This window comes from Alternaria ventricosa (genome assembly GCF_023758065.1).
Source record: "Alternaria ventricosa strain BMP 2768 chromosome Unknown scaffold_26, whole genome shotgun sequence".
Classification (NCBI taxonomy): Eukaryota; Fungi; Ascomycota; class Dothideomycetes; order Pleosporales; family Pleosporaceae; genus Alternaria; species Alternaria ventricosa.
The window spans coordinates 133,251-159,707 of NW_026055706.1; the positions used below are offsets into that span (position 1 = coordinate 133,251).

General features: G+C 52.1%; 15 protein-coding genes across 15 annotated transcripts; 9 read left to right on the forward strand and 6 right to left on the reverse strand.

The window, feature by feature from the left end:
* Window positions 1-206: 206 nt before the first annotated feature.
* J4E93_010025 (uncharacterized protein) lies at window positions 207-1,372 on the reverse strand (the record flags this gene model as incomplete). The annotated part of the gene is made up of 2 exons (XM_049347912.1): window positions 207-1,111; window positions 1,162-1,372. 2 exons carry the CDS (start codon window positions 1,370-1,372, stop codon window positions 207-209), a joined length of 1,116 nt encoding a protein of 371 aa, XP_049194889.1.
* A 180-nt stretch (window positions 1,373-1,552) lies between these two features.
* Window positions 1,553-2,125, forward strand: J4E93_010026 (uncharacterized protein; the record flags this gene model as incomplete). Its single annotated transcript, XM_049347913.1, has 1 exon — window positions 1,553-2,125. One exon carries the CDS (start codon window positions 1,553-1,555, stop codon window positions 2,123-2,125), a length of 573 nt encoding a protein of 190 aa, XP_049194890.1.
* An 87-nt stretch (window positions 2,126-2,212) lies between these two features.
* On the reverse strand, window positions 2,213-2,830 carry J4E93_010027 (uncharacterized protein; the record flags this gene model as incomplete). Its single annotated transcript, XM_049347914.1, has 2 exons — window positions 2,213-2,789; window positions 2,826-2,830. 2 exons carry the CDS (start codon window positions 2,828-2,830, stop codon window positions 2,213-2,215), a joined length of 582 nt encoding a protein of 193 aa, XP_049194891.1.
* A 1,257-nt stretch (window positions 2,831-4,087) lies between these two features.
* On the forward strand, window positions 4,088-4,676 carry J4E93_010028 (uncharacterized protein; the record flags this gene model as incomplete). The annotated part of the gene is made up of 2 exons (XM_049347915.1): window positions 4,088-4,531; window positions 4,587-4,676. 2 exons carry the CDS (start codon window positions 4,088-4,090, stop codon window positions 4,674-4,676), a joined length of 534 nt encoding a protein of 177 aa, XP_049194892.1.
* A 93-nt stretch (window positions 4,677-4,769) lies between these two features.
* On the reverse strand, window positions 4,770-5,433 carry J4E93_010029 (uncharacterized protein; the record flags this gene model as incomplete). Its single annotated transcript, XM_049347916.1, has 2 exons — window positions 4,770-5,157; window positions 5,207-5,433. The coding sequence occupies 2 exons, from the start codon at window positions 5,431-5,433 to the stop codon at window positions 4,770-4,772; spliced, it is 615 nt and encodes a 204-aa protein (XP_049194893.1).
* Window positions 5,434-6,283: 850 nt separating this feature from the next.
* Window positions 6,284-7,029, forward strand: J4E93_010030 (uncharacterized protein; the record flags this gene model as incomplete). Its single annotated transcript, XM_049347917.1, has 2 exons — window positions 6,284-6,287; window positions 6,392-7,029. The coding sequence occupies 2 exons, from the start codon at window positions 6,284-6,286 to the stop codon at window positions 7,027-7,029; spliced, it is 642 nt and encodes a 213-aa protein (XP_049194894.1).
* A 175-nt stretch (window positions 7,030-7,204) lies between these two features.
* Window positions 7,205-8,039, forward strand: J4E93_010031 (uncharacterized protein; the record flags this gene model as incomplete). The annotated part of the gene is made up of 2 exons (XM_049347918.1): window positions 7,205-7,874; window positions 7,927-8,039. The coding sequence occupies 2 exons, from the start codon at window positions 7,205-7,207 to the stop codon at window positions 8,037-8,039; spliced, it is 783 nt and encodes a 260-aa protein (XP_049194895.1).
* A 1,616-nt stretch (window positions 8,040-9,655) lies between these two features.
* J4E93_010032 (uncharacterized protein) lies at window positions 9,656-10,990 on the forward strand (the record flags this gene model as incomplete). Its single annotated transcript, XM_049347919.1, has 1 exon — window positions 9,656-10,990. The coding sequence occupies one exon, from the start codon at window positions 9,656-9,658 to the stop codon at window positions 10,988-10,990; it is 1,335 nt and encodes a 444-aa protein (XP_049194896.1).
* Window positions 10,991-11,757: 767 nt separating this feature from the next.
* J4E93_010033 (uncharacterized protein) lies at window positions 11,758-12,525 on the forward strand (the record flags this gene model as incomplete). The annotated part of the gene is made up of 1 exon (XM_049347920.1): window positions 11,758-12,525. The coding sequence occupies one exon, from the start codon at window positions 11,758-11,760 to the stop codon at window positions 12,523-12,525; it is 768 nt and encodes a 255-aa protein (XP_049194897.1).
* Window positions 12,526-12,874: 349 nt separating this feature from the next.
* Window positions 12,875-13,903, forward strand: J4E93_010034 (uncharacterized protein; the record flags this gene model as incomplete). Its single annotated transcript, XM_049347921.1, has 1 exon — window positions 12,875-13,903. The coding sequence occupies one exon, from the start codon at window positions 12,875-12,877 to the stop codon at window positions 13,901-13,903; it is 1,029 nt and encodes a 342-aa protein (XP_049194898.1).
* A 2,230-nt stretch (window positions 13,904-16,133) lies between these two features.
* Window positions 16,134-16,919, forward strand: J4E93_010035 (uncharacterized protein; the record flags this gene model as incomplete). Its single annotated transcript, XM_049347922.1, has 1 exon — window positions 16,134-16,919. One exon carries the CDS (start codon window positions 16,134-16,136, stop codon window positions 16,917-16,919), a length of 786 nt encoding a protein of 261 aa, XP_049194899.1.
* Window positions 16,920-16,991: 72 nt separating this feature from the next.
* J4E93_010036 (uncharacterized protein) lies at window positions 16,992-17,933 on the reverse strand (the record flags this gene model as incomplete). The annotated part of the gene is made up of 1 exon (XM_049347923.1): window positions 16,992-17,933. One exon carries the CDS (start codon window positions 17,931-17,933, stop codon window positions 16,992-16,994), a length of 942 nt encoding a protein of 313 aa, XP_049194900.1.
* A 594-nt stretch (window positions 17,934-18,527) lies between these two features.
* J4E93_010037 (uncharacterized protein) lies at window positions 18,528-20,150 on the reverse strand (the record flags this gene model as incomplete). The annotated part of the gene is made up of 1 exon (XM_049347924.1): window positions 18,528-20,150. One exon carries the CDS (start codon window positions 20,148-20,150, stop codon window positions 18,528-18,530), a length of 1,623 nt encoding a protein of 540 aa, XP_049194901.1.
* A 3,672-nt stretch (window positions 20,151-23,822) lies between these two features.
* J4E93_010038 (uncharacterized protein) lies at window positions 23,823-24,945 on the forward strand (the record flags this gene model as incomplete). Its single annotated transcript, XM_049347925.1, has 2 exons — window positions 23,823-23,910; window positions 23,993-24,945. The coding sequence occupies 2 exons, from the start codon at window positions 23,823-23,825 to the stop codon at window positions 24,943-24,945; spliced, it is 1,041 nt and encodes a 346-aa protein (XP_049194902.1).
* Window positions 24,946-25,175: 230 nt separating this feature from the next.
* J4E93_010039 (uncharacterized protein) lies at window positions 25,176-25,991 on the reverse strand (the record flags this gene model as incomplete). Its single annotated transcript, XM_049347926.1, has 2 exons — window positions 25,176-25,730; window positions 25,782-25,991. The coding sequence occupies 2 exons, from the start codon at window positions 25,989-25,991 to the stop codon at window positions 25,176-25,178; spliced, it is 765 nt and encodes a 254-aa protein (XP_049194903.1).
* Window positions 25,992-26,457: the final 466 nt, after the last annotated feature.

The following is a 26,457-nucleotide window of genomic DNA, read 5'->3' on the forward strand; positions in this document are numbered from 1 at the left end:
GACATGGAATGGTCTGAAATAGCCTTGTTGATATGATTAGCGAGGGCCAAAGAGTATACCAAAGGACGACCCAATGAAGCAGACTTTATTCAAAGCTCCCGAGGCTGTGCTATGCAAACTGCTGTGGTATATGATTCCTAGAACGCCACCCTATCATCACCATATGCAAGACTTTCCAAAGTCCACCTTAGGCACGGTTAGCAGTACTAAGCTCGCCCACGTGCCCGTGTCGCGCGTGCTTTAGGCTTTGCCTTTGACTTCTTTGGCGCAGGTGCCTCTTCTTCCTCCTCCTCAGAGTCACCAATATCCTCCTCGTCGAGATCCATCTCCTCATCCTCACTCTCTTCTTTAGCCTTCTTTTTTGAACCACTATTCTTCTTCTGCTTCTTGCGATTGGCCTCAAAGGCCTCTTCTGATGGCTCCTCCATGGGCGTCGAACGCTTTGAGCCTCGTGACTTGGGCGCATACTTCGCCTCCAGCGAATCGAAGAAGTTGCCCGCTCGTGACTTCTGGCGTTGTTGTATTAGAGCTGCTAGGCCTGCCATGTCGTCTGTGCCGCCCTTCTTGCCTTTCGGCTTTGCCTTGGCTTTGGCCTTGCCATTCGTGGCTCCCGACTCTTCTTTCTGGGCCTGCTTCTTGTCGAAGTCTTCACGTCTCTTCTTTTCGGCGTCCTTGGCTTTTTGACGCGTCTCGTCTGTCTCGGCTTCGTACGCGGGGTATGAGGTGACTGTGCCGTTCTCGATTTCCTCGTCTAGGATCTTCCTGAAGCGATCGTCGTCCTCGAGAATGTCGGATAGCATGACTAGGTCATACACCTTATTCAGGTTACCCTTGACCTTCTTGAACGCCTTGACCAGATCGCGACGCTCCTCCTCGCTGCCTTTGTATTCGTTCGCAACGTTGTTGATAGCCTCCTCATTGACGACGTTCTCAAACTGCTCGCGGTAGAACTTCAGCCAGTTGAAGTCATCGTCGTCCTCCATTGTCTCGGCTGTGCTGCCAGTAAGGTCGTAGCGCCTGCGTCGGCGATCGTCGGAGAGTACGGCGTAGGCGAATGCGATCTCTTGGAAGGCCTTGTTGGCGGCTTCCTTCTCGTCGGGTGCAGCCTTGTCTGGTCATGGTTCAGCGATGCACTTCACAATGTGTGGTAAGGGCACTGACCTGGATGGCATTTGAGCGCCATCTTGCGATATGCCTTCTTCACATCGTCGGCAGTGGCTTCTGTCTCGAGTCCAAGAACCTCATACGGGTCGATGCTAGGCGGGCCATCTTCTTCGTCCATGTCGTTCTCGCCTTCGCTCTCATTGTTGTTTACAAAGTCATCTTCCGCAGATTCCTCAGGGGACTGCTCTTTTTTCTGTCTTCGTGCCATGTTGTAGTGTTGTGTTATGGATATCGAGGTTGTGTGACTACTGACGGTCGACGCCTGCGTGAGAACGCGACGCGACCGTGAGCCCGGACTTAACGGAGCTAGCGCACCAGACCCACTTTTCCCCAGTCACCACCGGCCAGAACGCCAATTACATCACCTTCACTTTCCCCCCTCACCAACATGCAAGTCGACTACGATACAGGTCCCGTGCGAACATGGGACGGCCCGGTACCCCCAGCCCAAGGCCCAGACCCCAACGATCACCTACAATACATGCGCCTAGCCCTTGACCAAGCCCAAGAATCACCACCGAAACCTTCAAATTTCCGTGTTGGCGCCCTGTTAGTCGATGCAGATACCGGGGACATCCTCTCGCGCGGCTACACTCTGGAATGTGAAGGAAACACGCATGCGGAGCAATGTTGTCTCTTGAAGCTTGCTCAAGCACACGGCTTGCCTGAGGAAAGAGTTGGGGAAGCATTACCATCAAACACCGTCATCTACACTACCATGGAACCTTGTAATCTTCGGCTTAGTGGTAATCTTCCATGCGCGGATCGGCTCATTCGAACGAGAGGCAAAGATGGAGAGCAGAAGATCAAGAAGGTGTATCTTGGCGTCAAAGAGCCAGAGAAATTTGTAGGCGAGAATGCAGGACGGAAGAAGCTAGAGGAACATGGCATTGAGTGCGTTCATGTTCCAGGGCTGGAAGAGAAGATATTGAGTGTTGCTACTGCGGGTCATGAACAGTAGTGATCTGGTTCCGAAATGTTATGAAAGATGCATAGAATTCAATGCTCAAAGAGGTGCGCTCAAGGCGCAATCTGCACAGCATTGACATCAGCTGCTATGCTGCCTTTCCATATCCGTATACACATTTCGCTCTTCTGATCTCAAGACCTCCAACTCTACATCCTCCGCCTGCGTCCACTTCCATCGATCCTTTGCCTTCCGTCTGCCGGTAATCCTCATCTTCAGTTTCAGTTCGTACTTGAACCGCCTCCATTTGGTCCTACGGATCTTTGACTTCTTGATTCTGGTTTTTGTCGGATTATCGGTCTTCTTGGGAGATTCCGGTTGTGTCGCGCTTACAGATGCGTTCTGTGCCGTCTCGATCGTCTGCTGATCGGCTGCGTCATATTCGATAGCCATAGGGCTGACGGCCAGTAATGCGATGAACAAAGACGCGAATCGGCTTTCTCGCTTTGTAACTGGCTCTGGTCTTGGAGGGTCCGCAGTCCTCTCGTTGTTTGAGGTCATTGGCACGTCGTCGAACGTGGTGCTCTGCCCCGACGCCTGATCACTCCAAGTTTGCGAACCCAAGGTAATGGGTGTTACCAGTGCACTAGTTCTGCCATTCTGCTGCCCTATTTGTTCCGAGATGTGTCGATTCTCCAGAGCTGCCGCTGGTGAAGAGCTGCCAGCGATGTCAGGCGCTCGTCTGAGGAGTAACGTCATGTTTCGCTTCGCTGCAAGGAAGAAGAAATCCTAACTGGAAGAGACGGCTGGATGAGATATGGTGAGCGAATTGACTGTGATAAGACGCAAACAACGGGTATTTAGGACAAACGAATATGAAAGTGCGCGCTGGCGTACAGTTTTGGTGCCTCACCAGCCTATACCATTCTCACCGACTTTGCGCGCCTGGGTAGTCGCCCATCTCATAAGTCTTTCTAGAAAGAAACTACCTTTCGCGAAGTGTTACACGACCTGTCGGGCCAAATGTAATTGGGACGCAGGGTTCCTATCCCTTCAATTGTGCGGCTGAGGATCCCTGTCAACAATGACCCGACGTATTAATCCCGGTGGCAAGCGCAGAGGAGCTTTAGTATACAGGCGAACGAAGTCGCGTCCCATATAGATATCGCATGAGGTCCTTATCTATGAGAGACCATTGATGTGATGGGCTAGGCGACGTTGGCTACCTAGGTAATCTTGACGCTTAGAAGACCCCAAAGTCGGTTCGTGATAGAGAGCAGCAGGAAAGATCCCAGCTTCCGCTGCGTTGTACCCTCTGAGACCTGATGTGTATGCGTGCTGGCTTTACTGATGGCGCACTTGGAGGGGGCACGGACGATTTCGAGGTTGTCAGGAAGTTCAGACGGCGCGTGGTGATAGTCCAGGCACCTGCAATCAACGGCTTTGGATAAATTACCCGATTTGGATTATGCCAAGCTACCTGCCACATCAACCATCTCCTCCGCAATATAGGTCCTTGACCATCAAGCAAAATATACAAAGGGTTCAACGTTCCATCTACGTTTACAACCGGCTCTCGGGACGACCTAGCCCCTACCCCGCTACCTAGGTAAGGGCTCGCGTACCTCGACCCCCGACGCGCGAAGGGATCGCCCGCGAATCTCACCTAGGACCACCATTGCGTCATGACTTATTCGCATCGACCAAAATGCCATCACCTCCATCGATCACCACGCGAATTGCGTAACCCTGACCGTTTTGTACCACCTTTCTCATGATGACGCGTGCCAAAATCATGCAATTGGATAAAGCCTAGAATAACAAAACGCCTCGTGGGCAGTACATAGCCAGGAATACATTACCTATAATAACCTGTCCATCCAATACCCTCTCACAAGACTTCTTACAATGACATCTTACCTCCGCCCATTCGCAACACAAACTTACAACCAAACACTCCGCACCTTCACCAAACGAGCCTTCTCATCCCAGGTATCCCGCATCACAACCGCCAAAATGTCAACAAACCCCTCCAACCTCAACATCGAGACCAAAAACGTCCAAACCGCCCCCGGCGTCACTCTCTCAGAGCAACAAAACACCATCGTAGGCTCTGTCCTCGACCTCTTCGCCGGCCGCCCCTCGCTCCCCAAGCTGCAACTCTGGCGCGACGACGCCACCTTCACGGACCCCATCACCATCGCCGAGGGACGTGAGAAGTACTCCGCGCAATGGTACGGGCTGCAGAGTGCGTTTAGCGAGATTGAGAGACTCAACCACCAGGTTAAGGATGCGGGGAATCCGATACTCATGGATTTGAGGACGAGATATGTTATCAAGGGATTGAACAAGGAGCAGTTGATTCAGAGTGTTGTTGCTATTCATTTGGATGAGCAGGGTAAGATTAAGAAGGTGGAAGATAAGTGGGATGGCAAGTTGCCCGATAGCAGTATTGCGAACGTAAGTTACACACATGTCTTGCTCAAACTAGGTAGCATGCTAATGTTTTGTACAGGCTTTCCGTCACTTGAACGCTGTCACCGTGCCCAAATTCGTGGGTGTACCAAAGAACGACGAAGAGGATGCGAAGAGGGGAAACCAGTAGTTTTATCGTTATGGTAGAGTAATCTAGCGTCGCGTACAATATCGTACCGCGTAAACTCGTAATTCGTAAGGTCATTACAACATGTATCGTCTCTCATAACGCGCCATTGAACATCCTGCCGAGCGCTAGATGCAGAAACAGCGCAACTGCGCCGGCACCCACGCCCAGTACTTGCAGACTCGGTGCTCCCGCAACGATCAATATTGTGCCGCATCCTCCTTGCTCCGCTCTGGGTAGATCAGGCCCATCCATCGTAATTGTAGCGCAGAAGCCGCCTTGTACCTGGTCTGGGTTGTGGTATACGGTCGTTTGAGGAGGTGGTTGAGCGTACACGACAGCCGTTTGCTGCTGGGGGTATACGGTCACGGTCGTGACCTGTGCGACGTTTACTGCGCCTCCGCATTGGTTTCCGCTTGGGCAGCAGCCGATCAATCCGTTCGAGTTGCCAGGAACGGCGCATGTGTAGCCCGATGGACAGCACCTGGGTTTGATTAGCAGGAATCCTGTCGTCTCTCAAACGTCCTACTTACCAGCTCGGTTGGTTGACATTGCTGCAGCTTACTGAAGCTGACGAAGGACAAAAATTGGCATCTTGCGCTACGACTTGCTGTCCGTCTGGATTTACAATGTACACAGCGCCAGAGAATGGCGCATTGTTCGAAATCTGCTGCGGTATAGCTTCAGGCTTTGCGATCGGTTCCGCGACACATAAAGTCAATGTAGCAGCCACGAGGCTCCATGGCGCAAATGATCTCATCGCGTTGAAAGTCGCCGAGGCTGTCAGAGAAAGAAGCAGGATACAACGAAAGTCTGCGACAACGAACGTCCAGGAACCGAAGAAAAAGCTGCGGGGTTAGTATGCGACGAGAAGGCACAGCGTCGAAAAGATGAGAGATCAAAATCAGCAGTCGTCGGGCGCATACCGGGCTGCTACCCTGCCCTTAAGTCTGACCGGAATACCTTGGAAGCTCTCAATCGAGAGCTGGGAATAGCTCCAAGCTTGCTGCAGGTTGGGCTAGCTCGTCATGGACAGCTTCATGCCGGCTTAGTGGGGAGTCGCACTATTGGTAGCCTCGACGGCACCGAGGTCTAGTTCGCGGTAAAGTGGTCCCACTTGGCTGCTTTTTGCGATAGACCATTGTCGGGCATGATGGCAAAACGGCGGTGTTGAGGTGTGATGGGGCTACAGGTGGCCGGGTGGACCTTGTAGCATGCTTGCTGCCCATCCTGTATACGATGCATTTGCTGGCAGCGGGGCGGAGGGTTAGAGATACAGTTTGCTAGAGTGAAGGCCTTGATTGTTCCCTGCAATGCGATCAAGCCACAGTTCTTGGGAGCGGCTGCATCGGATGGCATCGCGTGGTGAGGTGCATGCAGATAGTGAACGCAAAGCGCCGATCTTCCGATGCGCTCGGATCGGGTTAGTCAGCTTGGCGTGCCGGGCCACGTGACAGCGTAGAGCAGTGGCGATGAGACGCGTCGCGTTCCTTTGTTCTCATCCCACCTTATGCACCAGCAACACAATATGATATGTCAACGGATCCGCCACCGCGTCCTTATCGGCTATACCCCGCCTATTGTTTCAGAGCATCACCTACATACAATATATGGGTGAAGCTCACTGCTGCAGATGTGCATGCTCTTCGGTCTGAAAAGGACTTCCAAGGTAGCAGCATTTCCGACGAGCGTTACGACTGTTGCTGACACGTAAACAGCCCAGCGTATCTACTTCCATCTTAACCACCCTATCCGCTATGTCCGCATTGTCGGCGTCGTCGTAGCCATCGATGACATCAACCTCAAATACACGGCCCTCACTATTGACGACGGAAGCGGCGCGACCATCGAGCTGAAGATCGTACGATTACCTCCCGCCGAGCAGAACCCCGTCGATACGTCCTCGGACACAAAGATCAAGAACTTGCACATCGTCAGTCGATTTGGCATCTTCGACGTCGTAGTGGACGGCGAAGCCCTAGACATCGGCACAGTCGTCAAGGCCAAATGCCTCATATCAGAGTTCAGAGGCTCAAAGCAGCTGGACCTTCAGCGCATTTCGGTCGTCAAAACGACCAACGAAGAAGCACAAGCTTGGGTCGAGACTGCTGCGTTCAGGCAGGCAGTCCTGTCGCGACCATGGCGTATCACATCGGCCGAACACAAGAAGATCAAGCATGCGATCAAGGCGGAGAAGAAAATAGAACAGGATAATGAACGATTGCAGGCGGAATACAAAGTCAAGAAAGAGGAGCGAAGGCTAGCGAAGGAGGCATACCTTGCGCAGAGGGAAAAGAAGCTTGAGGCGCGACGGAGGAAGGAGGAGGTCATGCTGAATAGCGGTGCCTTGATATGAGTTCGGGGTTCCTTCCCATATGAGGGTCTGTCAGCGAGCCAATGAAGCTGGATGAGTGCGGGGTTTTGGTGGCGCAGCACGCCTGATCGATCAGCTTGACTTCACGGTACCAGATAGGCTGTCTTCAACCTGTTAGGTGCAGCATCAAGGTTTTCAAACCCCGAAATCCCTTATTATGGAGCGCTTACTCGACCGCATGCGCGCGCAGAGTCACGACCTTGGCACAAAACTACGCCTGTCAAGATTTAGGAGACACAAACATACTGGCCAAGCCCAACCTAGAACCAGACCGCAGTCGGAGTCAAAGGCGCATTCTATTCTTTCCGAACATACCGGCCAGGCTGAGACGACGCATTCGAACCCTCACACAATACACGAAGCTCTTCAATACGACCCATTACCTCGAGGTCGAACCATTCGAGTCATCGACTTAGCTCCCGGCACCTGGGACGAGCCTGTGACTTGCTCTTTGAGGACCGTCCACTTAGACGACGACGACCTTCGCTACGAAGCCATCTCCTATGCTTGGGGTGACCTCAACGATCGCAAAACTGTCGTTTGCAACGGACATGTCGTTAGCACCACCCGCAGTCTGCTCGAGGCTTTGCAGCGCTTCCGATGCGCCGATACTACGAGAACGCTTTGGGCCGACGAGCTCTGCATAAACCAGGCCGATAACGAGGAGAGGACCGCGCAGGTGCAGCGTATGCTCTACATCTACTCAGGAGCCGTTCGCGTGCTCGTGTGGCTGCAACACGAAGACGATCAAGTAGTTCAAGATTCACTTGATGCCATATGCCAATTCGTATGCAAGGAAAATGGCTTTACCCGATTCGGATATACTGGTATGCAACGTCATGATGTGCTGTATCAGTGGCGTGGTGCCGCGGTGACCAGCGTCAGCAGGGAATATCCACCCGTTAACGATTCTGCTGCGATGGACGCCCTACGTCGTATATGCGCCTCAACCTGGTTCAGGCGAGAATGCGTGGTTCAGGAGGTGGCTGTAAACACGTCAGTGTCCATCTTCTGGGGACACGCTAGAATCGCATTCGATTGGCTGGGTATTGCGAGCGCGTGCTACCTCACTAATTCCGACAATACCAGTCACTCCATACTCACTAAGTTCGGCAATACCAGTCACTCCATACTGCATTGCTATGATCTCTTTTCCTTATATTCTAGCGGTTCTAACGTCCCGTAGTATAGTAGAGTACGTTGCAACTACTCATTGTAAGTAAGCGAAATAAACAAAAGCTATCAAAGGCCTATACTATAACTATATTTAGTAGTATAGGCCTTTGATACGTGTATTGGCCTTCGACAGGCCTAGGCTATGAAAAAGATTCCGTCTCGTCCTTCAAACCAAGCGCAGACAAATTCTTTCACCTACATCTTTTGGATTTGCATCCCAACACCCTCTTCATCACCAGTACAGGAATACTAGGTCTTGGACCTGGAACATGGCGCCTCTCTGCCTTTCGTCCTTAGACCTGCGAACGATGGCCTTTGGATACTTGTGGGAGAATGCTATGTTTATGATGTCAACGAGGGTCGCGTTCATAAAGAATGGGAAGAAAGGGGCAGCGTGTCGGAAATGTTCTGTATTTACTGAATCGCCGACACTGCACGCAACACCTACAACCACTACGCCTATTGCACGCCTACGCCGACCCCGTTATCAGAGTATACGGACTGTCCTTTCTCCACGATATCGGCATTTGGTCGCGATACTCTGGACGTGGTCTTCGCTACCACAAAACCACCCACGTGGAGCAATCGCAGGCCTCCACGACTGCATCGACAACATCCAACACGGCGCGTTACGTTCGGTACAGGCGCTCAAAACAACATCGCGCAAGTGAAAAATTACACATCGTCAGAACGCGTTAGTTGGGCTGTGATGTGGGAGGCTGTGGATTATGGGACGGGGGTTAGTTGCTACATGGTTTACTACTCGGACTATCGAGATCGAGGTCAACAACAACAATGGGCGTCACATTTCCCACGCTGAGCATACTTTCGCAAATACTTATTACTTGTGAGGTGTCGTCCAACGACAATCCTTCGAGAGGGCCTACGTGATAAAGAGGAGGGTTGTGCGAACAGTCAATCACAACCGAGTCTCGATGTCGACCATCACAAAGACTCGGAACTTCCAACGCAGCGTGCTTTCATTATGTCGACCATCACATGCTGCGATATGCTGCCCCGAAGAACGCTATCTTATCGGCTAGACCACTAATGTAGTGTAGTGCTTGTCCGTACCTAGAGTACCTTTAGGCCGCTCGTTACCTTCATTGTGACCACGGAGGTCAATGCGGGGTTTCGTATATAAGCTATTTCGTAATTGATGCCTGGCGCTTACTTCGATCTCGTCAAATAGTCAACTCCTCGATCGTACTTTCTTGTCCTCTCTCTCCCCTTTGCAGGTGCTTTAAGGGCTTACAGCTACCTTTGGGCTGCTACTCTCACACCGGTATACCACCGCTGGACGTCCAGACACGCCATTCGACTCCCAACCCCTCTTCTCATTGCGGTGGGTAGATAACGAAGCCAGACCATAGTCCCCTTACCAAGCGAAGAGTCTTCTATCCGAGCGCATCTTCATCGTCACCCCGAAGCCATGCCTGAGCTACAGACACGACTCAAGAAGCTCGCCCAAGATGGCGACCCGAGCCGCAATTTCACGGTCAAGATGTACCCACCCCCAGAGAACAAGAAGTTCACCTCTCATCGCGACTATCGTTATACACTGAATGGTCCACCTCGTCAGATGAACGATGCGCTGATTCGCATGGTCATTAAAGCCATCCGCGAACTAAGCAAAGATCACATGCTGTTTGCAGCAGCAAGAATATGGCCACACAACCTGGACGAGACTCTACCCATCTGGCCTGGACACGCTGATGGCGCTGTGAAGTTGTATGCTTTCACACAATCGTTCGAGGAACTTCCCATGGCTACCGAGATCCGCGTTGCTCGAGGTACTACGACGCTGACTACCGATAACGTGCAGATTCGCAAGAAGTGGAAGGGCAAAGGAGCTGACAGAGAGCCTTGGACTGAGCTCAAGCGTTGGCTTCTAGAGCTTCCAATTCCTGCTCAAATTACTCATGGTACCGACAATCGAGGTATACCTCGCATCATACTCGCTCAACAGTTGTGGTGGAGCAAGCGGGGCAAAAGCTTTCGCCTGATGTCTCTACCGATAGAGATCCGCCTCATCATCTTCCAGCATGCCCTCGGCGAGAATATATATCCCCGCACCTACTACAATCGTGTCACGAACCAGCATAGGGTCAGCCTTGGATTTAAACAGATTACACCAAATGCGACGGAGGAACCAAATTCTGCTGCTCGTCCAGACGCGCCGAACTATGCAGTCTTCCTCTTAAACAAGGGACTCCGCGACGAGGCTCTGCGTGCAGGCTACCAAGGCAGTCGAAAACATTTCAGGAGTCACTTTAATCTTCAGGAAGTCATCCATGCGAGCCCCACATCTCCGTACAAGCTACTCAGCCGCATCCATCTTCACTTTAATCTCAGTCATTACTTCGAGTTCTTTGGTATCGATACGCAGCCAGTTATCCAGCACTCCGTCGGTAGGGTTTACGGAAGCATATTACAAGGCATTCCAGGCCTCAGACACCTCGAGCTGTTCTTCCCAAGCCCATATGGACCGGACCGACACAAGACACCATGGAGAAATCATGCTACCTTCTCTCAGCTATATCCTTGCCAGAGAACCGCTGTAGACTGTATTCTCACCTTCGCATTCCCATACATCAAAGACATTCCTCATGTACACCTCATTGGATGCATCAAGAGCTGTACCAAGTTCAAGTGGTACTACATCCTCAACAAGGAATACGAACAACGCAAGGAAGACTACCGCACACATGGTCACAACCACGAAGTTGAAGTAGCGGCTCTACTTGGAGAGTCACTGACCCAGTAAGTCGAAGAATAACATTACTATCCCGCACGTTGTCGTGTGACCCAGAATCCACGCGCACTTCAACATTGCTTGTCACAACATCGACTAATTCGCAATGTAGACTGCCTGGCTGCGATTGCCCTGCATCGTGCATCCAAAAACCACAAGATCTCCACGTCTTCGACCACGACGACTCTTACGTCGCACCTCCGCCCTCTCCACCCACTGCATCGCTTACTGTTGGCGGTCGATCCTCGCTGACGGCCTCTGAGCCCAAACCCACTCCATCTTCGGTCGTTCAGAAGGGTGTTCTTTGGTCTAAAGTACTCATGGTAAGCTGAAACCTTGCGCATAGTGCAGGGTTTACGTACTGACATTACTGTAGGCACCTCCGAAATCTTGAGATACTTTGCGCCATGATTATCGCGAGTCTTTATACCGCATGTAAATGACGGAGACGCAAATAGAAGAGTTCGCTATAACGCCCGGGCTACTGGAAGCGCAAGGACAATGGTTATCAACTGTTAGCTAGGATGTGTATGAAATCTCCCGTTGAAACATAATCCACCTTTTCAAAGTCGTGGGGGCGTAACGTGACTAGTCCTCTTCTTTCAGGGAGTCGTCATCTAGCTGATGTGAATGCTTGCGGTCTGTGGATTGATCAGAATATAGTTGCACATGGACAGTCAGAAGAGCCGCGCATGATCAGTCACAGCAAACAAGAGTAAGCTTATAAGCGGCGTATAGTAGATCATTCTAAGTCGCCAGAAGCTCTTCATTCGACAACCATGAGCGACAAAGCTGAGCAGCGAACAAAACAACTAAGGCAGGACTTCGGCGGCCTACCACAATGGGAAACCGCGTTCACACGCGAATGTCTCGACAACGGCGACACAGAGTGGAGTATCACCATAAAATATCACGAAATGGTCCATGAGAACATCAAATATCGTTCCCTTGCTCGCACCGTACATCGGATGTGTAAAAGGCAAATCGGTAAACATCCCAGCATTACGGAAGACATGATCAAAGAATGGCTCGCCGAGGATGACTGGACTGATGCTCAGGTGAGAGCGGAGTATCAGCGACAGTTCGATGATGCGCAACTTCCAAAGCGTAACGCAAACAAGCTAGTGTGCGAGATGAGACGGGATTACGGAGACTGCCATTGGGTTAGCGACACACACGTACGCAAGTGGATGAAGCGTGGGTTGACAGAGGATCGTATCAGAGAAAGGTACCAGTATTACATGATCGAGGCTCGATTGGCGAGTCGAGCGGCAGCCTTGCGGTATCGCTTAGAAGTCGAGGTGTTTGACAAGTTGGTCATATCGAATGCTGTCTTACTGGAGGAATGTCGTGGCAATCCAAACGACGACGCCATCGTGGACACCTATTGGATTAAATTCGCTAGGGCTCAGGAAGATGCTGCAGGAGGAGATGTAGGTGATGTACAGGAGGGAGCTGTACAGGAGGGAGCTGCACAGGAGGGAGCTGCACAGGAGGGAGCTGCACAGGAGGGAGCTGCACAGGAGGGAGCTGCTGAGGAGGGGTAAATCAGAGTAGTCGGAAGACATGAAAGAGTATCAGTAGCAGCTAGGCAACTATTTGGCGGAGTGAATATCGCAGAATCATGGCTGTATTTGATCAGAAAATGTTTCGCTATACCTTGATCGGACTAGCGCACAACGCCCATTGCTGTGATGCGTACCCCATAGAAGATACAGTCTATCGCCTGTCTGACAGTATTGTAACATCGCCCTTACGTTGTAGGACAGTGCGCTGTTTTGAGAGACGATACGCATACTAACGGCTCCTACTCCCCGTCTATATTTGGCCTCAAAACCACCCTGCGACTGGCTCTCAATCCTCGAAGTCAGAGTAAGACGTCAAAAATCGCGCGCCATGGCCGACAATGGCAGCACTTCCGATGAACCCATGGTCACGCGTGTTGCGCTAAGGAACTGGAGCAGGGACGAATGTCTATACATCCAACTGCATAGTGAACTGCTCCTTGCCGTCGCGCACCTACCTGCTGCACCCTTCCATTCGATCAACGACATTTCTCAGTACATTGGCTACTGTCAGTACTTCGCTCTTCCGGACGCCGCGACTAGTGAGTCTCTAGAAGACACAGGAAGCGGTGTAGTAAAAGACGTCAATACCTTCATCGCCAAGCGGGACGAGCTCTCTGGATGGGTAATGTGGGCTCTTCAAGCAACGAAGATAAAGGCTACCTTCGACAAGAAGTTCCACGACGTCAAAGTGTCACCGGCCATGCTTCGGGAGTACCGCGAAATACGCGAGGAAATTGGCTTCGATACATACATATACAACCCAAAGTTGTACCCCGCGCTTTGGTCGTTCCTCGAAGACGCTGCTCGCAGGCAGTTTCCTGAGTTCAACGGAGACACTTCACAGCCCGAGATCACACGAGACGTCGACACCGACATCAGCGCCCAACCCGTGACCAAATCCGGACCTGTCAACGACCCGGCGAACACATCAGACCAAGAACTGATGGAAGATGAGGACATATCTGCCGCTGGCGACGACATGAACTCCAGAGCGACCGATGAGGAAGAACAATCAGAGCCTGGAGGCTTCGCGCAGGGTCATGTCCGCGCTAAATGTACAGGCACCAACAATGACGGAACAGCCTGTCAGCGAAGAAGTCTAGATATTGAAGAGAAGGATCGTGCGAGCTGGCGATGCCATCTCCATGATCCAGAGAAGAAGAAGATCACAGCCGCGGCTCGCGCGGCAAGGAACGCAGCGAAGAAACTAGCTGCTGCGTCAGAGCCCAAGAGGCAGAAGGGGGGTAACAAGGGAGGAGAGGAAGAAGATGCGAAGGCAGGCGGAAAACGCGCTCGGAAGGCTGCAGCAGTGGCTGGAGAAGGAGCAGGTCGGGCATCCAAGAAGCGCTCAAAGTAAGTGCTTCCAGGCGAAGCATGGTAAATCCACGGATATCGGCAGATCAGGCCTACAAGCCGCTTCATACACATCGATAAAGAAAGTTTGGATTGAGGGCGAAAACAAGTGAAGAACAAAACGGGCAGTAAAGATATTGGCGGCGCATTAAGTCTGTCATGTGGTACAGTGGAGATGGATATAGCGAGGCGCCATTAGTACACCAGGAGCTTTGCGGAAGCATTTCGGTTCGTCGTGTCGACCGGCTTGCGGTCCTAGTAGGTCCTGTATAAGAATCAAACGAGTCATTAAAATGTCTGCAATCGAGCCGTCTCGTAAGATCACCTGTCGCTATATGGCAGTGTTGTCAGCCGTTGGATATGCAATTTGGGCCTGTCTGCGATTTGTTAGGGCGGCGAGCGATGCATGAGGAGATGCGCGGGTGTGGGCGTGGGCACAGGATAAAGAGGAAATGAGGACAAGTTTGCAGCACGCTATGACATCATCACTATTCAGTGTTTCCGACGCGTCCGCGACGCGACAGCAACTCCGATCCCACCCTCCAACAGCACCAGCGCAGCCCCGAGATGACATTCCCGCCGCCTCTCGATTCCCTCTTCTTTGCCATCTCGGTCTCCTTGATCGTGTCTTTAGTGCACCCTCAAGCCTTCCACTCCTCCCGAAAACATTCCCGTCTCGACTCTCTAGTCAAAGTCCTGTAGCACCTCACTTTCGCATCGCTCTGGTCTGGCCAAGCCCTGTGGATATAAACGCCTGTCCAGATTCCCCTGGCATGTGCATGAAGGCTTCCTTGCAAGATGACCGATTCCGGATCCTCGTAGTGATCTTCCGCAAGCTTGGACTCATGATTCAGGCCAGCACGACCTCTCTGTAGCAGTACCTCCGCAATGAACTCGTGGTACTTAGGATCTTTGACGTTCTTCATACGATCCATAAGTTTTCGATCGATATACCAGGTCTTCTTGCGCACCGCAGTGCCGGCCTGCAGGGAAATGCTGCCAATTCGCGTCCAGTATTTGTTTCTTCTATCTGAAACAAATGACACAGCTTGTGTATCCGTGTATCCCGTCAAGTTTACAATTCCGAGGCAGTCACTCCTGATAGCCATTGCTATGCAGAAATTCGCAAACTGTTGTCCGCCATCAGAAAGGATTCTTTCCAACTTCTCCAAGGCATTGTCGCCTTTAAGGCCACCAGTGCGCACAAATGCTGGGCTTTCTTTAGCGGTGACTTGGATGTTGACTTTCTTGATTGTGGTCTCGCAGTCGTTGCGTTTAGATCTATACATGACTGCGCTAACAGCATCTTCCAACAGGCGACCGACTATCCAACGATCTCTATAGGTCATGACCCATCCCCAGGCTACCAAGTCGTTTAACTCAAACAAGACATCGATTCTGTCGAGCTTGATGGCATCGAAAACGGGTGTATCAATCCATCGCAGGCGAGGCTCCAGACGTAGACCATGTTTGCGAGTTTCCGTCCTATGAATAACGATTCGGAGCGCATAACGCAAACCCACACGAAGCGAAGATGAGCGCTGGAGAACCTCGGCACGGATTTGACGTGAGGCCTGACACAGGCCAGCCGCGTGGTGCTTTACGGGGCGAGGGAAGGCAGACGACGGAGGTTGATGGAGTTCAGGTGCCTCGTAAATGTCGAATTCGGATACATCCGCAGGCTGCGGGTTATGCGTAAGTAGCAGTAAATCGATGATCTCATCGCGAAGCTCTCGGGGCAGGGTCAGTAAGGAAGCCATGGCTGCACAGTCCGACAAAAATATGCGGGTAGCACTACCTTTATAAAGAGTCGAAGGTGCGAAATGTCGGAATTCAGATTGCTTTACTGCAGTACCAAGAGTTGCAATGCCAACGATGACTCGTACGTAGCAGCCCCTAGCGAGCCACTCACAGCTATTGGATTTTAGATGCGACCAATATACGAAAAGCTTAAAGAGACATCCTGGGAGTTTTGCACAAGGGTCTGCTTCAGTCTGTGGCACTGTGGGGCTAAGTTACCATGGTACCGCCAAAGTCTTCGTCAGCCTCCATCTTTTCCGACGTTTTCTCCCACATCGCTTCAAGAACACATCGGCCTAACGCTACACGATAACCTCTTACCCATGCCTTCACTTACCAGAGCCATGGCAGACCGCAGATGGAAGTGTGTCTCAGCCAGTCGCTTCGCTGTACAAGTGTCGCTTTGCATATGCGCCGTCTACCTCTCCAGCCTCATGGCGCAAACATCCACTCCTACAGTCATGATATGGGGTAGCGCGCCATACATCGGCCTTGTGGTCGCTTTCGGAACACGATTCGGCCCACCCGATATGACTGCGTCCCAGACATACTGCGTAATCACTACAGTCATACTCTTGTACCTCGACAAAGCCACGACCGCTATTGGCAAGACTGCCGAACCAAACTTCGAAGAGACTGGACTTCAGCACCGCGTTATGCACTTTGCGCTTTCCTTCTTCGTCCTTTCGGAGCTGGAATACCACCGGCAATACTACGCTACCAAGAGCTTCAAGAAATCGGATAAATCTTCGTGGCGTTCTTGGATTGCTGATGCCGATCGCACATTTAATGTCTCGAGACATCAAAGTGTATATTGGCATCTGGGATCTGTCAATGAAGCAAACAACAAAGAGTCTGAAGAATCATTCGCATCAACGTTGTACTACATCCTACGTGTGCTCCTCCTCGACAGCCTACCCTTTCACTTAGTCGGCGGATGCTTTAATTACGCGATCAACAGCACGGTGAATGCGACCCCTGCGAATGGTCGCCTGGCCATGCAAATGATCGGAAACTTCAATGTCTTCTTCAATACAAAGACTATATGGGGCGTGTACTTGAACCTCTGGGTACTGTCCAGGGTCGTACGACAAGCCAACTTCATCACTGTTTGGGGCATCTTCCGAGTGTCATCTGGTGCTCTTGACTGGTGGAAAGGCAAGCGATTAACTGTGTGTCACGAGCATTACGAGAAGTTGCAGGGTCATCAACAACTATGATCGATATGCGGAGAGCATTTTGAACTAGTGTAATAGTAATGCTAATTCATTGGAGTCTAATTGCCACATCTTTTACTGCAACAACATCTTCATAACATCAGCAGGCGTTCTCTTCGGCGCTGCAATCTCCAGCACCTCCTTGCTTGTCGTTTCCGCCTTCGCCTCGCCATTCCACGCCGATTGCGGAGCACGCTTGATAGAACCTATCACGTTCTTTGCCTGGTTCGACGCAGCGACCATGTCGTCTACGAAGGATAGATCCTTGAACTTGACATCCTCAACCTTGGTACCGATATGCTTCTCAACCATGGCTACGACTTCATCGCCTGTGATGTCCTCCGGGCCATTGAGGACATACCTGCGCTTGTTATGCGCAGAAGTGTCTTCCTGTAGTAGCAGATGTGCAGCAAAGACACCAACGTCATGGGGGTCAATAACGCCAACTGGCCCATCAGCGCTCGCCATGGTGCGTAAGGTGTGTTGCTTTCCGCCGTTACGAACGGCCTTGATCAGCTCAGCAGCGGGCATAAGCCAGAAAGTCGTGAACACATTTGGCTGCAGTGATGTCCAGTGCATCTTCTCATAAGCTGGCGAGTCAAGCATAGCTTCAATGGCCCAGTGCGTACGTGGGTAGTAAGCCGGGCAGTCTGGCTTCACATTCGCGGCTGTGGTGGAGATGCGCACAACGTACTTGACGCCAGCGTCACGGGCTGCAAGGTGGAATGTCGATTCTTCGGCGAATTGGTTGGGCTCGTTGTGCGAAGCTATGAATGCGCGGGCGACATTGTGTTCGCGTAGCCACTCCGCGGTGATCTCGACCCAGGTGTATTCGATAATTTCGACATGAGGATGTTTGGCGAGTGCCTTTGCTGAGGAGCTGTTTGCAGATCGTGTGACGGCGAGGATGCGATAGTTAGAGAATGTCTTGCTGGATTTGATGAGTTTTGAGAGGGTCTCAACAACACTGCGGCCAGTGTTGCCTGTGGCGCCGACGACTAGGAATGAAGAAGCCATGATCAGGACGGTGAAAATGAAGATGATTGAGTTCGAGGGCGTTGTTTCAAAGCAGGCTGATGATGCATGTTAGTCGATCGAAGTACCTACCTTTTGTACAAAGTTGCGGAGTGTCGACGACTCCGGAGTGTCACTAGCTGCGGAGTGCAACCAGCTGTTGAGCGCTGCGCGTTACATCACGCATCCGGATTTTGTCCGAAGACTGACCAATCAGCTAAGCGCGGAGTGGAAGCCCCTAGCATGGTGTGGCGGGCGCTAGAAGCAGATGCATACCTCGCGCGACGACCATCCAACACTGAAAAAAGAAAACGTGGGCGCGTCACAATCAAAACAGTAGCAATTGCGGGTCGTTTGTCAGCTATTGAATCTCGGACCAAGCAGGAATCATAAATGCATTAGTACTACTCGATGAGGAGATCAACGACTACACACCACCTTCTATTACCCCAATGACACTGCGCCATCTGATGCGCATTTATATAACACCACAGAAGTACAAAGACCATACTCAGTACACTTAGGCCACTGCCTCTCCATATATCCAACAAGCGGTCGCTGTGCTAAGCGACTTGATGTCTCTCCGAAAGCTACCACCTACTCTTCCTCTTCCTCGTCGCTATAATTCTCGTCAACCACAATCTGACGAGTAGCATGAGTCTCTTCAACGATCGTAGTCTGCTCAATCGCAGTCTGTTCGACGAGACGACCTTGGGTAGCCTCAGCTGCAGACTCTTCGAGCGTGGCGGAGACCATCTGTTCTTCGGCGTCGTCATAGTCTTCCTCTCCCATCTTTTCGTACTGCTCAGCATCGTCGTCTTCAAATATCACCGATGAAGAATCATCACCATCGTCATCATCGTAGGCGCCGGCCAGGACTAAGAGATCCTCTTCGTCCTCGTCAAGCGCGGGCTGCTCAGCAAATGGAGGAAACTTCCGCTCTTGGTCTTGGGAGTCTTCCGAACCGCGGCGCTTACGAACTAGAGGGCTACCGAACGCATCTTCACTTTCCGATTCCTCCATGGCAGCCTGCGACTTCTTCTTGTTCGACGGCTTCTTCTTGGCTGGCTTCTTAGGCTTACCGCCCTCGTCGTCGCCATCGTTACCGTCGTGGACGTTGTCGTACTCCTTTACTAGAGCCTTGTCTGGCTTCCCAAAAGCGGCCACCAAGCGTCCCGACGCTTCGAGTGCCTTGGCTTCAGGTGAAGGGTCACCGCGCCATCTCACATTCGGTGGGTCTTCGCCACGGTCGTAGCATGGTTTGTACGACGTGTACTGGTAGCGAGTGCTCTCTACTGTCCGACCATCAGAGAGTTGCCCGAAAGGGGTGGCTTCCCTAAAGTCCTTGCCCTTGAAGCGATCGTTGTGAAGCTCAGTCAACTCCCAAATGGATGCGTCGGGATTGTCCCGCATGAGGGAAGCCAGATACTCTCGCTCGATTTCCGACCACGGTGGATCAATGGTTACGCGATCAATACCCTGGTAACGGCGGTCGTTAAGAGCCTTGACGGTTTGCTTATCGTTCCAGTCTTTTGGTACTCTGTTGTAACAATAGACCACCGGCTCTCTCTTGTGGGATGTGGGTTTGGTCTTGTCTGTCAACCGCATGTCCATGAGCGGGATAGCAAGCAGATCTTCTTGGTTCTTATCCTGAGGGAGCTGATCAACGTTGTCCGGCTCAACCTGGAAGTTGTGCTTTGTGTCGCGCGAACCGCGCTTGTATCGGAAGCCACGGTTCTCCCACATGGGAGGCTCAGTCTGACCCATGCTTTCGCGGGCGGAAGGCTGTTTAGGACTGGGCCGAGGATCACCTGACACAGGCTTTGCACCCCAGAACTTGCTCCATTGGTCCTTCGGAGGAATGACTATACTATGGGTGTAGTCATCGAAGCCTTCTCCGACGGGCGGCTTCTTTCCCTTGGCCTTTGCCTCCGTGGCGGCAGGTTCTTCGGGTGTTGCGGTCTTCCTGGGCTTCTTCGGGGTAGCGGCTTTTGCGCCCTTCTTGGTTTTTGGGGTGGGAGCGGCGTCTTCTGACTCTGACTCGTCCTCATCCATGGGTATTTCTTCCTGCTCTTCGATGGGCGTAGCAGCATCAACGGCACTGGATTGGTCGTTCGCACTCGTAGGCGCCGCGTCGGGACTGACAGCCTTCTTCGCTTTCCTCGGCTTTTTGGGAGTCACACTCTGCTCGAGCTTCGAATCGGCGGGCCGCTTTGACATGTCGGGATGAGGCAGTTGCGTATTGGTGTGTTGGATCGAGCCAGGTGGTGGAGTAGTTGTATCAAAAGCACAGATAGGTTCCAAGAGCAATTGGATGGGCTCGCCTGTAGAGTTGTTGAGTCGGGCTGCAGAGGGGGGAGCAAAAACCTTGCTTTGCGGGGTGGGAACGGTGCACTGGTAGAGAGTTGACGCGCGTCTGGATTGGGAAGACATAATTGCAGTGGGAGACGGAGCGCAATAAGTAGGAGGACGGGGCGCGACCATTGTAAGGCTACGCGTGAAAGATCGTTCTGGGGCGTGAGGAGGGCGCTTTGACATCTAGACCGCACAGTGTAGAAATACGTCTTGCGCGTTTGGTGTCCTTTGAAAGTGAACGAAAGTTGTGCGCGAATCAACAAAGCCAGCAACAGTGTAAAGCAAGCCCACCCGACAATGTCCCAGGCGGACAAAGGTAAAAGGGTGCGACGATATTCTCCGCGCGCGCGCTTAACTAGGTCCTTCTATCGACGTCTCTCGAATGATGTGGCCATCTTTGTCGCTTCTCTTCACTATGGGGATAGTGTCCAATTAATTTGCGCGCAGGAAACGTTCTCAACCAAGTACATGTGACTGACCTGAGAGCGCCTGACGCGTAATGCCACATAGCGACGTTACCGTGTGAAAGCCCATCACTTGGCGGTGCCCGCGATATCGCATTGCTAAGGCAACCGCAGGTGAATGTTCGCGCTCCGTGATTGCAAGAGGAGAACGCTGCGTGCATCTTCCGCGACCTCAGGCTTTCGATATACCACTACCAGTCGGTTCAATTTCTGATGAAAGTGTTGCAGTCGGGTATCAGAGTGAGTGTGTGGATCAACGAAATATATCGCAGAAAAGTGGCTGGTGAATCCCGCGATCTCGGTTTCTGCTTCCTCGCGCAAGCCACCATCCTCGAACTTTACCTACGTCTCGCAGCGAAGCATTGAAGCGCGCTGTCGTACTTTTGGCTCGGGACTGACGTATGAATGGAGAGCTGGTAGGAAACGCAGATGGCCGTACGATAACGGAAGTGGATATGCTGCTGCCGTGCAGAACATGAGGTCGGGGGATGACAGCTTGGAAAAAGATGAAAGTGTGAAAATGGAAGAACTTTGCATGACCACAGATTCTAATCGTTTATTTCGTAGCAGCGAATGCAATTGAACCGCTTGCTCTGAAAGAGGAAGCTGTAGTCGACAAATGTGACGACAGAGACAGCTGTGGACAGGAAAGGGGACGACGGGACGTCGGGAAGTTTGCCAATCGATAAGATTCTCTTAGCGCCTTGGCATACGTAATGACAGCTCACTCGCGATCACGAGCCTCAGCTGTTTCAATGACCCTGATGTTGAGGTGTTTTAAAAGCCTTCACATTGAATTAGCATTATGTCGTGCTATGCGTACATTGCGTTCACTACTGTCCCACCCAACCTGACTATCACTAGACGCTCACGGCGATCGATGCGCTCACATAGCACGTCACGATCACCGCGTCTTCATGGGCCGGAAGGCGCAATAGGCTTGCTCTAGCAGCGCATCATCACATTCAGCCAGAACGGTAGTCTATCTCGCATCACGGAATCAAGAGTGAACGGTAAAGTGATTGCGGCGGGTATCAGAAGATGCCGACAAGGTTGGAATTGAAATAGTAATCAGACATTATAACACTAAACACATCCAGTCAACATCTACGCACCCCACACGGTGCGTACAGGATGAGAAATCAACATCTACTCTCAAAGTTCTCAATCTCCACTTGAGGCCATGTTGAGCTCTTGCAGCTCCGAATAGCGTTGCGATCAGCCAGGCCCATGCTGGGCGCAAGAGCAGAGAGGAATGTAGCAGGACCCGCCCGACGCTCAACTATCGCTCCTTCATAGCCAATAGAGAAGGTGTCTGCACTGAAGAAGGTCTGTCAATCGTGACGAGGCAGATCGACCGTGTCAACGTCATTGACCTTCCTCGCAACCAACCGCCTTTCCACGCGGTACGCGGGCTCCCGAGCCGCGATCGAAATCGGGACAGCCGACTAGCGGCGGCTGCTGGCGGGCGCAATGGTCCATGTCATAACACGGGTCGCGGGTTGGCGGCAGCTCGGTGTGCAATCTATGCATCTGCCTTCGGGTTGAGGCTTGCCGAGCTGAGCGCCTTCAGGGTGCCATTTCGTATCATTTGATGCTGCCTGTTGATGGTTGTTCGATCCGGGAACAAGATTGTGGTGGCCATAACGCATGGCTTTGAAGGGCGGCCCGGGTCGATGGGGACAGGACAGCGACTAGTGCGTGCGACTATGCGAACGCTTGTACCTGCATGACGATATCATGTTTTGTTTTCAGAGACTGGCGTCGCTCGCACGGCTGCTGCTGCGTTGGGAGAAACTGGAGAACCGTCGGTACAATGTCCTCACTCTGCCGAATAGAGTGGAGTCGCTTGGTAGTCCATCGTCAGGGAATGGGGATGGGACTTCGGGTGTAGCTCGCTCGCGATGCTGGAGATGCTCTTCGTCCATGCGCAAAAGGTCCGCTTCGAACTGCTCCATCACAGTGAGGGCTGGCGCAAACTCGGGGCTCAAGAAGTTCTGGAGTGGCGGAGGGACAGCCTCCTGGCTCGCAGAGTAGAGTAGTTGGGGCCTCATGTTGATGAAGGGGCGAAGATGTCGAAGAAGTTGAGGATGTTGATACGATGTGTTGCAATGGATGAGATGCTGCCATCTTTCCAGAGGGTCGCGTCGCGTTTATATCACAGTCTTGCATGTCGTCATGCTCTCTTCCCATCCCACACGCGCTAAGTCGCGTGGCAGCTCCAATATTGTACCCGTGTACCTGAACCCCACGAGCCGTGCGCAGTTTCAATACAATAATAAAATAAGACGTTCCGGAACGATCGCATGTCATTTTCCCCGATCGCATGTTATTTTCCGATGTAGTGGTCACCAGCATCGTCATGGCCTTGTTCCAGACGGTACCCCTGAGACTTCCCGCTTTCCGGGGTCGATCGATCGTAGCGCGTCATCAGGGATGCTGCATCATCTGGCAAGATCCAGGTTTCACCCTAGCAGGCAGCACCGTGCGCGATGTGCAAGAATTGAATATTGCAGTTGTCGGTGGCTTCTTCCATGCGCTCCTGAGTCTCGTGAGAATGTCTTGGTGTTGTAGGCTGGCATCGGCTCGCGCTTTCCGACAACACCCTACCTACCTCGGCTCATCGGGCGAAGACGGCCAATGCGGTGACCCTCCTCACGAACACCTCAATGACCAGCCGTGAGCACCCTATCGTCATCGCAACGACACATAGAAATAATGCCCATCCCCACACCCTTCGGCGGTTTTCTGCCCGCTGCTCGAGATCCACCATCTGCATTTCTTGCAGCTTACATAGCAAATCCAGGCCTTAAGTAGACGATACTGCCCGGGATGCCCACCCCACCCTTCTCCCAAGACCGCCGAGACTGGCTGAGCGAAATTTCTGGACTATTTTCCCAGCGCAAAACCAAGGACGTTAAGAAGACGACATCTGCGTCCACTGCAAACCTTGGATTTGGCAACCCAAAAGCTTTTGACTCCGTTTCAACTTTCAGTTTGAGATCTCGAGATGACGCCTCCACAAAAGATCAAGCAATGGCTCACGGGCCAGGACGGGCTCGATAAGCTCAGGATGGGCGAGGCGGATTGCCCGGCCCCTGGCGAAGACGAGGTGTTGGTTGAAGTCCATTCCGTGAGTCTGAACTACAGGGATACTGAAGGTACGTACAGTGGGATGTGGTCACACCTACTTTTGTCGCAGGGTCCAGACGGCCATTTGAACAACGCTAAATACGTGGACAGTCGCCATGGGTCTTTACAACCACCACAAGTCCGTAGAACACCCCCCCGCTATTGTCCCGTGCAGCGACATGTGCGGTGTGGTTGTTGCGGTTGGTCCAGTCTCCAACAACACTTCAGACCCCTACAAGAACCCAGCTTTCCAGCTCAAAGAAGGCGACCGGGTCATTAGTACATTTGCGCCGAAGCATCTCAGCGGTCAAATCAAGGCCTCAGACATAGCGAGTGGTCTAGGAGGACCTGCCCCCGGAGTGCTGACCCAGTATCGTGTCTTCCCCACGCATGGCGTCGTTAAGATTCCAGATTATCTATCCGATGACGAAGCGGCTTGCTTGCCAATCGCAGCTGTAACCGCCTGGATGAGCTTGAACTGCATGCGACCAAACGGCGAGATCATTGGACCGGGCGAAACAGTCCTGTGCCAGGGCACCGGCGGTGTGAGCATCTCTGCAGCCCAGATTGCATCCGCAGCAGGCGCTGATGCCATCATCACATCTTCCTCCGACGAGAAGCTCCAGCGCGCATCCAAGCTTGGTGCGAAGACCACCATCAACTACCGCAACACCCCCGACTGGGAAAACGCAGTCCTTTCTGCTACCTCCGACGAAGGCGCTGACATTATCATCGAAGTCGGTGGTGCGCAAACGCTCCGCAAGTCATTCGAGTGCGTACGCTTTGGTGGTCTGATCTCCTGCATTGGTTACCTATCTGGCAAGCAAGACGAAGCTGGCGACAGGACGAACACGAACTTGCTGTGCTTGAAGAGGAACGTCACACTGAAGGGCATCATGAACGGCCCTAGGACTGAGCTTGAGAGAATGCTCAAGTTCTACGACGAGAAGAAGATCAAGCCGGTGGTCGACCGTGTTTGGAAGTTCGAAGAGGCTGATCAAGCGATCAAGTACCTTTTCAGCGGAGGTCACTTTGGAAAGGTTGTCATCAAGGTGAAGGAGTAAACGGCATCATAGGTGCGTAGTGGATCAAAACACACCATTATCAAACATCGAACATTTTGTCAAATCACCCAGTCCATCCAATGGCATTGTGCATTATGTTTAAGCTTCATGGAAAGTTGATGTAATTGCGCAGCATTGTAATCTACCAGAAAGCTACTAGTCGTGGCTTCTACAACAATGTGAGCAAAGACCGCTTATTGTTCGTCATAAATGCACCGAGGCACGTCGAACTAAGCCGAAGACTGAGCGCGCCGCTCAGCATCAACACTCGCACCCCACTTGCGAAAGGCCTTGGTAAAGCGCTTAGTCTCCTCAACGGCCTCCTCATACTCGTCAGCGACAACAAGCCCCTCATACCACGACTGCTCCGTCTCAGCCAGCACAAGACGCCACTCCTTGCCCTCTTCCAATACCCACGCCAAACCGTGAACACCCAGGCGTAGCAACCATAAAGCAGCAGAGATCTTGAACCCCCAAAGCTCGAAGTTCTCTTGGTCCGCCATCGGCCAGTTCTTTTCGTTTCCCATCGCAGCTTCAATGACGCTGTAGAGACCTTCCTGGAAATGAAAGGGGAGGCGGTGCAGACAATGCATGATGTTGCTTATGTTATCCTGGAACGGCTTGCTTTTGTTGGACCACTCCCAGGCGCAGTTAGCGAGAGTCTCGAGACCGGCGATCAGTGAGAGGCAGGCTTCGCACTTAAACGTGCTATCGCAGGTCTTACGACACTCGGAGGGGCGGAGGTGGTACCGGCAGGTCTCGACAGCGGTGACGTGCTTTTCGCCCTGTATTGTGTCAGTTGGAAGGCTTCAACGGCAAAGGAGAGTAGTGCTGACCTTCTCGAAGAGACTATCTTCAGTTCGGGTGATCTTGATGATCTCGGTCCAGACATCTTTTGCAGCGGTAGAGGATGGTGTGGATGCCTCTGGGTAGTCGCCAGGGGATACGAGGACGAAGTCGTCCGTGTCTTCAACGTCGTCGGCCATATTCATAGGGCCCTTGCTACTGACGCTATCAGCAGTCTCTGGAATTTCAGAAGAAGGCATATTCGTCGCGAGTGTGTGTTGGTTGGTGTTATACTTTATGAATAAAGTTGAGGTATGGTTCGAAATTAGGCCGCGGAGGTGTGATTCTGACAGTTTATATAGCACAAGAGGGAGAGATCATAGCTCGGGAATGCCATTCAACAAGTGGGTCTGGAAGAGGCCCGTGGACTTGGAGCGTTCTTCCAGAAGGAGAAGGGTACGGTGAATGTGTGCATCGCACTCTCTCGCAGTGTGCAGATGACCAGATCAGGCACTCATATGTACTACCATTCAGACCAAAGTGGAAGAACGCCAGCAAGCGTACTCGGGAAATATATGTCTGTGGGTATCTTTGTTGCTTACAAGCTACAACGATTGTTTGAACGCAAGCTGACTTCCAAGCAAAGGTAAAACTTTATCCTACACGCTTCATCGACTGAGGCAAACATCAAGCCCAAATATCGAAATTCACCAGTGCCAGAAACCA